At 42.6% G+C, this 13842-nt stretch overlaps 2 protein-coding genes, 1 long non-coding RNA gene and 1 pseudogene across 3 annotated transcripts; 2 read left to right on the top strand and 2 right to left on the bottom strand.

The window, feature by feature from the left end:
* Nucleotides 1–229: 229 nt before the first annotated feature.
* Nucleotides 230–1003, bottom strand: LOC144210678 (histone H1 pseudogene; annotated as a pseudogene).
* A 670-nt stretch (nucleotides 1004–1673) lies between these two features.
* LOC144210445 (histone H2B-like) lies at nucleotides 1674–2325 on the bottom strand. The gene has a single exon (XM_077737130.1). The coding sequence runs from the start codon at nucleotides 2268–2270 to the stop codon at nucleotides 1896–1898; it is 375 nt and encodes a 124-aa protein (XP_077593256.1). The 5' UTR covers nucleotides 2271–2325; the 3' UTR covers nucleotides 1674–1895.
* Nucleotides 2326–3455: 1130 nt separating this feature from the next.
* LOC144210797 (3-hydroxy-3-methylglutaryl-coenzyme A reductase-like) lies at nucleotides 3456–9289 on the top strand. Its single transcript, XM_077737689.1, has 20 exons — nucleotides 3456–3625; nucleotides 4484–4653; nucleotides 4728–4839; nucleotides 4926–5013; nucleotides 5218–5302; nucleotides 5425–5530; nucleotides 5592–5698; nucleotides 5766–5885; nucleotides 5967–6082; nucleotides 6152–6399; nucleotides 6680–6780; nucleotides 6840–7034; nucleotides 7099–7257; nucleotides 7473–7630; nucleotides 7690–7795; nucleotides 7892–8062; nucleotides 8233–8373; nucleotides 8531–8689; nucleotides 8775–8929; nucleotides 9019–9289. The coding sequence occupies exons 2-20, from the start codon at nucleotides 4489–4491 to the stop codon at nucleotides 9068–9070; spliced, it is 2544 nt and encodes an 847-aa protein (XP_077593815.1). The 5' UTR covers nucleotides 3456–3625; nucleotides 4484–4488; the 3' UTR covers nucleotides 9071–9289.
* A 2102-nt stretch (nucleotides 9290–11391) lies between these two features.
* LOC144210924 (uncharacterized) lies at nucleotides 11392–13138 on the top strand. The gene is made up of 4 exons (XR_013329487.1): nucleotides 11392–11636; nucleotides 11719–11788; nucleotides 12882–12958; nucleotides 13023–13138. It is a non-coding gene; the product is annotated as an uncharacterized LOC144210924 (long non-coding RNA).
* Nucleotides 13139–13842: the final 704 nt, after the last annotated feature.

Raw genomic sequence — 13842 nt, forward strand, 5'->3', positions numbered from 1 at the left:
CCGAAACTCTGAGTGGGCTTTGGATAATTTGAATTTGAATTAAGCCAATCACGAACGAGTTAACTTGACAACATTTAAGGCGGGCGGAAGTTGACTAGCAATAATACAGGAAGCTAAAATGGCTGTAAGGTAAATACTAAATGTATTTGTTATAAATGTTATTAGTATTGCAAATACAGGATTAAAAGCTAAATTTACGAATCGAAAATAACATTTGATGTGTTTTTGTCTACATGTATTTTGTTTGGGAAGGTTTTATTTGTAATGTTTTTGTTTAAGTATTGAAGTGTAATATTGTGTAGTATAAACGAAATATGACTCTTTAAAAGACAACGTGGTGGCTCTTAAAAGAGCCTTTTGTGAAGTTCATTAGTTTACTTCTTTTTGGGTGCTGTTTTCTTGACAGTCTTGGGTTTGGCGACCTTTTTAGCGGCTGTAGTTGTTTTCTTAGCGACGGGAGCCTTCTTGACCGCCGGGGACTTTTTAGCCGGGGTTGCGACCTTCTTGGTCGGCTTTTTAGTCTTCTTCGGCGTAGTGGACTTGGTGATCTTCTTCGCCACTTTCTTAGCCTTAGCTACCGGGGTCTTGCTTTTTGTTACCTTCTGAATGGATGGCTTTGCTTTCGCTGTGGCTTTCTTCTTCTCCGCGCTCGCTTTAGGCTTCTTCTCCACTTTTTTGTTCATTTTGAAGGAGCCAGAAGCGCCTGTACCCGTCGCCTGAACGATGGTCCCTTTGACCACCATTGCTTTGATGACCTTCTTTAAACGAGCTCTGTTCTTCTCCACATCGTAGCCTTTAGCGGCCAGGAACTTTTTGAGCGCAGCCAGGGAAACGCCATTCCGTTCTTTGGAAGCTGTTAGTGCCTGGAGGATTAGCTCGTTAGCACTGGGTCCGGGAGTTTTAGCTTTGGATGGAGTCTTCTTCTTGGTGCTGCTTTTCGCTGGTGCCACTGGGGCTGGAGCTGGGGCTACTTCCGCCATTTTACAACTTGCTTGTTGTTAATTTATCCGTCTCGTTTATGTGAAAAGTCTTTATGTGTTACATGAGAACCGTGGCGACTCAATCATGAGAACCATGGAGAGTCTATCATGAGAACCATGGAGACTCCACCATGAGAACCATTGAGACTCAAGTGTAGCCACTTGTGTTTTCTATAGCCGATTTAAAAGGGGAAATATCACCCCAGATTTAGTCAGAAACACCAAATATGATTCAAAATAACCGGAAAAAAAGTGTCGCCCCATTCGAGAATAGTTTAAAGTTCATTGACTTGCAGCATTTTGGGCCCAGAACCACCAAATGGCACTTTTTCCACTGGTGTTAATGTCAAAGTGGTGTGGAATTTCTTGCTTGTTAAGCCTATAAAAAGTTCAATATTGCTCATAGATAAAAAATTAAGTGTGTGAAAGATGAAAAAGCATGTTTGTTTATATATTGAAAGTCGAAAAACTGTTTTGATAATGTTCATTTTAGAGTAGCAAACACTTTTAGGGGGTTCAGTAAGCACAGTTTATATTTCAGAGTGCACTGATGTTATGAATGTATATAATTCATTTTTTCCTTCATTACAGTGGAATAGTTCAATTGGCTTATTGACATGCAATAAGACCTGAAGTCATAGCTTACTGTCCAATGGAAGGCAATTTGTTGCAATTAAAAACATGAGACAGGGGTCAATATTCACATTTAATAAGATCACAAGACAATTCTCAAGCAACACGATTCAAAAACATTTGTGTAACTCACATTTCATGAATGCAGTAAACAATAAAACGGCTAAAAAGACAAGAAAATGTTCACAATTCTTGTGCAATCAAAAGATAAAGCACTTTAGAATGGAAGTGGGTGGTTCTTAAAAGAACCGTTCAGATGTTGGAAGGCCTGGGCAGCTTAGTCTATTTGGAGCTGGTGTACTTGGTGACAGCCTTGGTACCCTCAGAGACGGCATGTTTAGCGAGCTCGCCGGGGAGAAGAAGGCGGACAGCAGTCTGGATCTCCCTTGATGTGATCGTGGAGCGTTTGTTGTAGTGAGCCAGACGCGAGGCCTCGGAGGCAATTCGCTCGAAGATGTCGTTGACGAACGAGTTCATGATGCTCATAGCCTTGGATGAAATACCAGTGTCAGGGTGCACTTGCTTCAAGACTTTGTAAACATAGATGGCATAGCTCTCCTTTCTTCCCTTCCTTCGGCGCTTGCCAGGTTTGGTGGCAGATTTGGTAACCGCCTTTTTAGAGCCCTTCTTGGGTGCAGACTTCGTTGGTTCCGGCATGATGCTCCGTAAGTCTTCCTCAGAAAGATATTCGGTGCTGAGGTTGGGCCAAAGTATTTATAAATAGCCGCAAGATTCAGATAAACTATACAACTGCGCCTCTTTGATTGGTTAACTGTACCAGCGCTCTCTTTTGATTGGCTAGTTAAAGTCTGCTTTCACCTCACTATTCTGAGTTCATGTCATGTAAAAATGACTGTGTTAACGCAGTTTTCTGATTGGCAGACAAGTACCAGAGTGCCTTCTTTTGTATATTTTCTTTCTTTCGTTGCATGCAAATAGCGCTGCACCAACGCTACTTTGTGATTGGTTGCTACACATTAAGCGTCTGATTTTCATCGTAATGCTCTTGTTATGAATGCCAGTGCCACCTTCCTTGCTATAATTGAAAAATATGATAAATGAAATCACAGTCAACGATAAAAATGAAGTTGTTTTGAATTTTATGTAGAACGCAACATATTAGCATAATCTTACTGCCAAATCTTGTCCATCAGTATTATTTACTATGATTATTCTTTTAAATGTAAATAATACATGAAAATATGTATGATGCTGTTGCCTAAAATTCCTTTTGGAAACGTATCACTGTTTTATTATTTGCCAAAAGGATTTTCCTTTGAATTGATTTTCTTACTCTTTAAAGGATTTATGACCACCTTTTATATATTGTATATTATTAACATAATGAACACATAAATATAGACATTTACATTTTCCATGGTGTTTATCATGAATAGCCACCTGACTGCAGCATTTCTCATTTCTATGTAGTAACACTGGAATGCATTAATCTTTTCTGCCCAGTAACAGTGCAAGATTCTGTGTGCTTTCTGGGTAGCTTTTGTATACATCAAAATCATGGGCAATCACAATTAGATGCTGCTCATAGTGTCTTATTTTAACCACAATTTCGACTGTAATGTTGTTTTCTTCTTTCTGACACTTGTTTATTTAACAAATCGGCCACATGCAATATGGCGAAAGTGTTGACGTCTGGGCCCCGCTAAACCGCCCAATCAAGACAAAGCGGTGTCTCCTGCATTTATTAACTACGACCTTAAAAATTGACTATTTTTTCAACCTAATGTGTTAAATGTACACATTTTATGATTTTAACTCTCTTGAATGTCTTTATTTGAAAGCCAGGATATCGGTTCGACCCAAAATTGCGTCATTACAACTGACGCAGTTCCGTTCGTCACCTCTTCCGGTTTACTCAACGCCAGCTGAACCAGGTGTCATAATTAAGCTGGCGTTTTGACTACACGCTCGTGAAATGGAAAATTAGTCATTGCTATGACTAATTATATCATGGAAACGTCTTCTTGAATACCAAACAACTGTTTTCGAAAGTAGGTATATTTTTGAACTGTATATTTCGGTTACAGAATGCAAAACCTTTTTTTTTTATCCTCCATTTGTTTTAACGTTGTTCCACCGCTAATGCTAACACTAGCACGCCAACTCTTAATATGTACGTCGTTGAATGTTTGAAATGGAAAATTAGTAATTACGAATGACTAATTCTATCATGGAAACGTCTTCTTAACTACCAAAGAACTGTTTTCGAAAGCAGGTATATTTTCGAACGGTATATTGCGGTTACGGACCGAACAAACTTTTTTATCCTCATTTGTTTGAACGTGTTTCACCGCTAATGCTAACGTCAACACTAGCATGCCAACTCATAATATGTACGTTGTTGTAGGTTGTTGTAATAAGTTGACAGTAGCTAGTTTAAAGCGTGAGTGAAAATGGTCTATGATTTTTGTGTTAATATTTAATCATGTGAGGCGAGGACCCAAGACAGACCCGGTTTCAGTGACGGCTTATGTCTCTTAATATCTTAGCTACCAACCTTGATAACTAACAGGCTAATTCAATGACCTCTAAAATTATGATCGGCATTCGTATCTGTTTTTATTCTAAATTTACTGTTGACTTTTCGAACAATGTGAATGACAGTTAAAATTGACAGTATACTTATTGTAATATGATGTTCCTTATGTACGGAGTGTATTGAAAATAGTTTGCTTTTATTTTCTCTATCCCAAATTTTTATTCAGGAAAAAAGTATTTGTTCATTGGAGTGAATGCCTCACTTTAAAATATTTTTTTAAAATGGATTTGAGACCAAAATGTTGCCAAATTTTGGGATTTTTAGAATTTTTCCTAAGGCCCCCTGAACCACTTTTTTTTTATCCTTCAAGGAAGCATGTTGGCACGGCTTTTCCGCCACCACGGCCTGTTGGTGGCCGCCCACCCGTGGGAGGTCATCATCGGCACCCTGGTGCTCAACGTTTGCCTCATGTCCATGAACGGCCTGGCCCCCAACAGCCATGTATGCAGATGGGACGAGTGCCCCAAGGCGGATGCGCAGGTAGATCTTGGACCGTAAAGAAAAATTGTCCATTTGTATTAAACCTGCTTGCCTTTCTTTTAAATTTTTTTTAGCCGAGTCACAGCAGTGGCGCTGTTGTCCTGACTTTGACGCGCTGCATTGCTGTTATTTACATCTACTTCCAATTTAAGAACCTGCGACAGATGGGCTCCAAGTACATTTTGGGTGGGTAAAGCAATGTCTAAATAGGTGTATGTAATGACGTTCAAGCTTAACAGAGGTTTTTATTGTTATATTTTTCTCTCCTGCAGGCATTGCTGGTTTATTCACACTGTTCTCCAGCTTTGTTTTCAGCTCGGTCGTCATCAGCTTTTTTGGCAGGGAGTTGACGGGCCTCAAGTAAGTAGGGTTTTTATTTTTGGTAGGTGAAAAAGTAATTTAAGATGGAGAGAAAATTCCTATTCCTAGGAAAGCTAAATTGGTTCATTTGATTAAAATGCTTTATTCAAATAACATTGTTTAGCTTAAAATAAAAGGGACACATTTCCAATTTGTGGTTTTCATTGGCAATACATGTGTGTAATTAATTTATTCTTCCCACAGTGAAGCGTTACCTTTTTTCCTTCTCCTCATCGACTTGTCCAAAGCCTGCACCTTGGCCAAATTTGCCTTGAGCTCTAATTCTCAGGTCAGTAATAGTAAGTAAAAGTCAAATGTGGGGCCTTCATCAATAACCAAAACAGGATAACGTGATTGTCATAATTTGACATCTTAGCAAACGCATCTTAGAAATCTTGACCCTGTTTTTAGGAGGAGGTGCGGGAGAACATCTCTCAAGGCATGGCCATTTTAGGTCCCACTTTCACATTGGACGCTCTGGTGGAATGTCTGGTCATCGGGATAGGCACCATGTCAGGTAGGCTGCTGCTTCCGACACTGAGACGTTTCCAACGCTAAGACTCTTCCGTCTCATCCAGGTGTCCCACAGCTGGAGATCGTGTGCTGTTTTGGCTGCATGTCGGTGCTGGCTAACTACTTTGTCTTCATGACCTTCTTCCCGGCTTGCGTCTCACTGGTTCTGGAGGTACGACCTGTGCAATTTGCTGCAAAAAAACGCAATTCTTAAAAGGAAAATTGTGTTCCATACGCAGTTGTCGATGGAAAGTCGTGAGGGTCGGCCCGTTTGGCAGATGAGTCACTTGGCCCATGTGTTGGCTGAAGAAGAGCACAACAAGCCCAATCCAGTGACACAGAGGGTCAAGCTCATCATGGTGGGTTTTTGTTGAGGTCATGGTTTTACTACCATGTGATGAGATGATTCCTAAACCCTTTTTATCTTTTTTACAATGTAGTCTTTGGGTCTGGCTTTGGTCCACGCGCACGCCAGACTGGCTGCCGAGCTTCCCAGTCAAAATAAGACGGGGCCGGTGTCCGCACGGGAGGAGAGCGCCGCATCCATGAGGCCGGGGTAAAAAAACAAAATATGGTGGCATTGTCGATCATTTCAATAGTTTTGATGATGTCATTGCTTGCTTAGGGTGGACCTGGAGCAGGTGATCACATTGGGCCTGGCCTTGCTGCTCGCCGTCAAGTACGTCTTCTTTGAGCAGAGTGAGACTGAGTCGTCGCTGACCATCAAGGGGCCTTCGAGGGGCTCCACGCCCCCCCGCACCATGGTGGTGGCCGACAGCTGCTGCAGAATGGAGTCGAGGGCTGCTAAATCGTACAAGAACGGCAATGGATGCGCTACAGTGGTGCATTCCAAACTTGTGTGCACCGAGGAAGGTGAGGCCTGTGGGTGACTGCAAAAAATGGGTAAAAAGTATTTAGGGAGTCCGCCATTTTACATATATATATATATATTTTTACATCAATGTTTTTGATGTTGCATCCTATTTTTATATTCTCCATAAAGTCACCAAACACAAACAGTTTCAGAAAAGTAATATTATGAAAGTTTTGTTTTTTGGTAGCAAATCACTCATTTAAAAATTTCATAGTTTTAGCCACCCAAAGAGAAAAATATATATTTTTTTTAATTTAAAATACTTATTTTTGCCCACAGCAGAGGCATGTCCTCCTCCAGTTGCGCAGGCTGAGTTCAAATCTGACATTTGTCCCCACCGCTCATTGGAGGAATGTCTGGACGTTCTGGCTGATCCACAGGTGAGTATTGGTGGAGGGGGGATTAAGCCCTGCCCATTTACCACTTGCCATCTTTTCAGAGAGGACCGCGTTACCTAAGCGACAGCGAGGTGATTAACTTGGTGGCGTCGCGTCACATCCTCAACTACAAGCTTGACGTCGTGCTAGAAACTCCCGAGAGGGGCGTGGCCATCAGGAGGAAGATGTTGTCTTCTGAGCTGCCCGTTCCCGGCGCCTTGTCGTCACTTCCGTATGAGAACTACGATTATGCTAAGGTGAGCACCACTCTTATGCCGATCAGATCGACTCGGGACATGATTGACCCCGGGCTCTTTGCAGGTGATGGGCACTTGCTGCGAGAACGTCATCGGCTACATGCCTGTCCCGGTGGGCGTGGCTGGCCCTCTGCCCTTGGATGGCCAACGCTTTTATGTTCCAATGGCGACCACTGAAGGCTGCCTGGTGGCCAGCACCAACAGAGGCTGCAGGGCTCTTGCAGTGAGTGTCAACAAACTAAGTCCCTGCTACCCATAAAGTTATCTTTTCCTTTTTTATTTGTTAAAAAACCCTATAAAAAAATTGTTACCATTTCGAAAAGTAGCCATCTTACCTTTTTAGCATTAAGTGCTATGAATTAATGCAGCCCTGGTAAGCTACATGCAATCGTCAATTATGATGTCACAACCAGAATCCCTTTTGTTTTTGCGCTGCAGATGAGCGGCGGCTGTCACAGTAGAGTTCTGGCAGACAGCATGACCCGGGGTCCCGTGGCGCGCCTCCCCTCGGCTCGCCGTGCCGCCGAAGTCAAAGCTTGGCTGGAGAGTGCGGAGGGCTTGGGTGCGGTCAGAGATGCCTTTGACCAAACCAGCAGGTACCCCTGAGCCCCGCCCGCCTCCTGTTGACATGTGCTCACAATTTGCTCGCAATCAGGTTTGCCCGACTGGAGAAATTGTTGGTGAGTTTAGCGGGGAGGAACCTCTACATCCGCTTTGAGGCGCCCACGGGAGATGCCATGGGCATGAACATGCTCTCCAAGGTAGTGAACAATATACAGCTCCAGGATTTTTTTTTTTGTTTTAACGATTATTATTGGAAAAATGAGTGATGCCCCAAAACTTGGTGTGTTTTTCAGGGCTGTGAGAAAGCGCTGGTCAGAATCCAGCAGCAGCACGCTGACCTAGAGGTCCTCTCTGTCAGCGGCAACTTTTGCACCGATAAGAAGTCTGCCGCCATCAACTGGATCCTGGGGAGGGGCAAGTGCGTCGTGTGTGAAGCCACTGTTCCTGCCAAGGTGGTCTGTGAGGTAATGGAAATGGGGTGGGGCTAATAGTCTCATCCTTGCATGAAAGTGTTCTATTAAAGATGAAAAATGTCTTCTTATTAGTTAATATTTAGAATACCCCCAAAAATTCCATTTTGTATTTTATTTTTTCTTAATGTGTCTTAGTTCTAACTCTCCTTTTTATTTACCAGGTACTTAAGAGCAGCACGGCAGCATTGGTGGAACTGAACATCAACAAAAACCTGGTGGGCTCTGCCATGGCGGGCAGTGTCGGCGGCTTCAACGCGCATGCCGCCAACGTCGTGGCGGCCATCTTTATCGCCTGCGGGCAGGTTAGTACTGGGGCTAGGAATTTTTTTAAGAAAAAAAATGAAATAACTTAATTTAATATGTACTGTATGTATGAGCTACAAAGTCCAAAACTGACCATAGTAATGTAAAAATGACTTGGTGACTGCCACAATAAAAATTGGGGTATTTCTCTGGCAGGACCCTGCGCAGACTGTAAGCAGCGCCAACTGCATCACGCAAATGGAAGCTTCGGGCCCGCAAGGCGACGACCTCTACATCAGCTGCACCATGCCCTCCATTGAGCTAGGGACGGTGGGTGGCGGCACCAACTTGCCCCCTCAGCAAGCCTGTCTTCAGGTAACTAGTCTGCCCAAGGTTTCAGGTTAAAGGTGCTATGAGGGCAAAGGTCAAAATTACTCCAGAATGTCATGGTGCTTTTCAGATGCTGGGCGTACTAGGCAGCAGGCCGGACTGTCCGGGAGAGAATGCCCGCCAGCTGGCTCGGGTGGTGTGCGCTGCCGTCCTGGCAGGTGAGCTGTCACTCATGGCGGCTTTGGAGGCGGGGCACCTGGTCAAGAGTCACATGACACACAACAGGTGGACATAACAATGAGAATTTTTTCTTACATTTTCACTCGGTGGAAAAAAGGTGTTCTGAAAATAAATATTTTGTTTGTTTGCTCAAGGTCTAAAAGCAACTTAGCCGCTATGTCGTCTAATTCCGGAGATGCTTCTTGACGCAGGGTGACAGTCCTTTCACACACCAGTGGCTACACCAATGTGCTCTCAGGACGCCATGCCAGGTTCTTTCGTCTGAACTCGTCCATTTCTTCCAAACGTGGGATTTATTTTTACAAAGAGGAGACTTTTGAAATGGAAGCCATCACAACACAAACGTTTGGAAAGCACTCTTAACTGTAAAATAATAGAATTTTAAATTATAAAGCTTTTTCTGTTCTTTTTGTCCAGTCTTGAGTTCTTTTACCAGGAGTGAGTACAACTGGTAAGTGATTCAGGGTCTCACCTACATTCAGCTTGGCTTCAACACCCCTGTAACCCATGTGAGGATAAGCAGTACGAGGAGGAATGAAAAATAATTTAACCCACACTTGAGCAGCACTCTATATATACTATTAGATATCAGTACTGCCAATGTAAGGTAGGTGTTGCTGTTTCTCCATTTATAGCTTGTATTGAAGCGTCTAAAAAGGTCATTGGAGAAGCTGAGGGGGGAAAAAATCTCATTCAACTTCTGAACCATTTCCCTTCACAAGGAGTGCTAGTGCTAGTCATTGGGCTTTTTAAAGGAAAATACCAACTACATGTATTTTTTTCTATGGAAGTAGCCACAATTATTTTATCATATCAAAATCTTTAACAAATATGGCCAATCTTACTATATGGTGACTTTTTGAAGAAACTGTCATATACATGGTCATTGTTTTAAGGAAAAAATGTTACTGCAGTCTTATTTTTAATGAAAAAAAAATTGCTATACATATGAGAAAAAAATATTTTTTGGAGGAAAAAAAAGCCTGCTTAACATGGTCTTCAAGGCCTCTGAAGTCAATTTGATAAATCTCAGCCAACGAATGAAAAATGCCAATTTCAAATCAGTGCAAAAAAGTTCAGATCTTAACAGAAAATAACATGCCTCAGCATGTGCCTGTTTATGTGTTAGTGAGAGTAGGTGTGTTAGTGTACATGTGTACAAGCACCAGACTTAATGAATGACACTTTGCTCATTGGCTAATAAGATTCCCCTCCATTGCGTGCGGCCTCCCCAGGCGGTAAATGCAATTGGAAGGAGAGAAAACACGTACGTGTGCGCACGCGTATGTGTTTTCTGTTTGTGTGTTGGGGGAGGAAAGAGGCTACTGTGATTTATAACATCAAGTCTCCCGTAGTAGGGCCGCAAACACATCCATTACAAAAGTACTGATGTTAATGCCAATTGTGTGTGTGGGTGTGTGAGCGCACACCTTTGTTGTGAAAGAGTGTGTATGCACCACCGTGATAATCACACGCTGCTGGCTGAATGGGAGGTGAAGGTGACCGAGGGTCTTTCTCATAGTGGGCGAGTGTTGGACTTGGTAGAGCTTCCTTCAGTGCCATTGTCGGTATTGAACGTCCATTGTTCTCAATGGCAAACCAAATTTTACTACAGTTGTTTTCTCATTGTAATGGTATTGATTGAATATATTTGCTTACTTCTGTTCTTAGTCAATATGTTTATTTATTGATTAATTTTGTCTCAATAACCCTGTGAGTATAGTATTAGTATGTGTCTTGAAATTGGGTGATATTTTTGTGGGTCTGCTTATCATAGAATCGCATTTCATTTTCAGTCAAACAGTTTTTGATGGCTGAAAATTTTAAAACTTAAAACTGTCATGGTTAAAAATGACTCCAAAATAGGCTGTTTTAAATAAAAATGCCTGACCTCTTGTCTCTTTTCAGCCAAATATTCTTTTTGTGGAGTACACAACAAACAAGCCAAATCCATTTGCTTTTGGAGGCTGAGGTTTCCTAATATCCCAGAGTTATACGGCTTTTCTCTGGGTACTCTGCTTTCCTCACACATCCCATAACTTGCACGGTAGGCTGATTGATTCGTTGTCAGTCTACTGCTGAAAATGACGTCCATGTTGGTGTGGGTTTATGTGCGGTTCTCTGTGTGTGTGGGGGGGTCTCCTCTCGCATTAGCCTTTACATTAAAGGCAGTCAGGTGGAAAATGAGTGTGGACCCGAGCCACCCCGTCCACCCACCAGGCCCACAGAGAAGGGATGGGGAGGGGGTTAGAGGGGTTAGGATGAAGACTAAAGGGGGGGGGGTGCTATGGACAGAATTTTTTTGGTGTGTATTATGATCATGGTGGATGAAAAATTGTTCATACCGCTCTTATAGGGTGTGCCTAATTAGCTAGACGCTCACATATCAAGTGCACGCGATGGTGGCGTTGAAATGGGATATCAATAATTAAAATCCCATTAGCGCAAGGGTGGCCAAGGCCAGTCCTCGAAAGCCGCTATCTGGTCTGTTTTCCATATTTCCCTACACCAACACACCTGAGTCAAATAATCAGGATGGGTATCAAGCTTTTGGACAGGTTGCTAAAGTGGTAGAGGAGGGTGAAATAGAAAATTTTACTGTTTTTTGGCTTAAGTGTGGTCATGTCTGCTATAGTGTGAAATTTACTGTTTTGACACTTTGTCTATTGACAGGTTTTCTCTTTTCAGGTCAAAATGAAAAATAGTGAGCAAGTTGGACGATGTGGGAATTGATCACACAACCTTTTGCATAGTGAGTGAGCACTCTTCTGTTTGAGCTAAATTTCCAAGCCACCTCTCTACTTGGCCAAAAACATGTGAACTATTTTCTTTAGAAATTGAGAAGTGACAAGTTGGAAGATGGTGTACCGTCAGGGACTCTCTGGATTATTCGTGGCGTAGAGGGTAAGTCACTGGGTTCCCACCTGGGAGACTGGGGTTCAAATCCCGGTTCGGACACATTTTCTCTTAGTTGTTTCTGTGCATTTGAAGTCAAGACATTCAAATGATGACCGCGGATAGTGTAGTCACTTGGTTGGCGCAGAGGTTAGTTCACTGGACTCCCGTCCAACAGACCTGGGTTCGATTCCCGGTCGGGACACACATTTTCACTTAGTTATTTCTGTGTACTTCTTGGAAAGACACTCAAATGATTACTAAGGAAAGTGTAGTCACTTGGTTGGCACAGAGGTTAGTTCACAGGGCTCCCGTGTGGGAGACCTGGGTTCGAATCCCGCTGTCGTTTGGCTGAAAATAATTGGAAAGGAGAATTGGTCAACGGAAAAAGAAGAAGAAGAAAAAAAAAAAAGAAAAACTTTTTAATTTATATGAAACACTTAGTCATACTTTTCAGCAAAAGGTTATATTCCGAACTGCCTTCGGCAGTTCGGAAGACACTTAATGGACCTGTATGTGCGAAAGGCGTTCTCGGGTCGGCCTTCGGCCGACCCTCGACCGCTTGCTTGGTCAGTGAACCGCCGACACCGGGAAGCGAACTCACGTTCTCTCGGTGCAAAGGCGAGTGTGCAACCCACAACACCAACTCGTGCCCCACTTATACAAGGGTGTTGAAACGTTACATCCAAGGAAATGGGGTGAAACACTTAGTCATTTTTTACACAAAATGCTTCATCCACTACTGAATACTTATACACTTAAACACTTAGACATTTTAACTTATTCTTTTAACTGAATAATATTGGGAAAATCTTTGCTGGCACTGGGATTTGAACCAACAACCCCAGATGTGGGAGACTGATGGCTTAGCCACTGGGCCACCACCCTGTGAGAGAAGTTAGTAATACTTATACTCTTATCTCATTCATTTACCTGAATAATATTGGGAAAATCTTTGCCGGCACTGGGATTTGAACCAACAACCTCAGATGTGGGAGACTGATGACTTAGCCACTGGGCCACCACCCTGTGAAAGACTGCAGTAATACTTATACTCTTATCTCATTCATTTACCTGAACAATATTGGGAAAATCTTTGCAGGTACTGGGATTTGAACCAACAACCCCAGATGTGGGAGACTGATGACTTAGCCACTGGGCCACCACCCTGTGAGAAAAGTTAGTAATACTTATACTCTTATCTCATTCATTTACCTGAATAATATTTGGAAAATCTTTGCAGGCACTGGGATTTGAACCAACAACCTCAGATGTGGGAGACTGATGACTTAGCCATTGGGCCACCACCCTGTGAGAGAAGGCAGTAATACTCATACTCTTATCTCATTCATTTACCTGAACAATATTTGGAAAAATCTTTGCAGGCACTGGGATTTGAACCAACAACCCCATATGTGGGAGACTGATGACTTAGCCACTGGGCCACCACCCTGTGAGAAAAGTTGGCAATACTTATACTCTTATCTCATTCATTTACCTGAACAATATTTGGAAAAACCTTTGCAGGCACATGGATTTGAACCAACAACCCCAGATATGGGAGACTGATGACTTAGCCACTGGGCCACCATCCTGTGAGAGAAGGTAGTAATACTTATACTCTTTTCTCATTCATTTACCTGAATAATATTGGGAAAATCTTTGCAGGCATTGGGATTTGAACCAACAACCCCAGATGTGGGAGACTGATGACTTAGCCACTGGGCCACCATCCTGTGAAAAACTGCAGTAATACTTATACTCTTATCTCATTCATTTACCTGAACAATATTTGGAAAAACCTTTGCAGGCACTGGGATTTGAACCAACAACCCCATATGTGGGAGACTGATGACTTAGCCACTGGGCCACCATCCTGTGAATGATTGCAGTAATACTTATACTCTTATCTCATTCATTTACCTGAATAATATTGGGAAAATCTTTGCAGGCATTGGGATTTGAACCAACAACCACAGAGGTGGGAGACCGATGACTTAGCCATTGGGCCACCACCCTGTGAGAAAAGTTAGTAATACTTATACTCTTATCTCATTCATTTA

Source organism: Stigmatopora nigra, chromosome 17, assembly GCF_051989575.1.
Source record: "Stigmatopora nigra isolate UIUO_SnigA chromosome 17, RoL_Snig_1.1, whole genome shotgun sequence".
NCBI lineage: Eukaryota > Metazoa > Chordata > Actinopteri > Syngnathiformes > Syngnathidae > Stigmatopora > Stigmatopora nigra.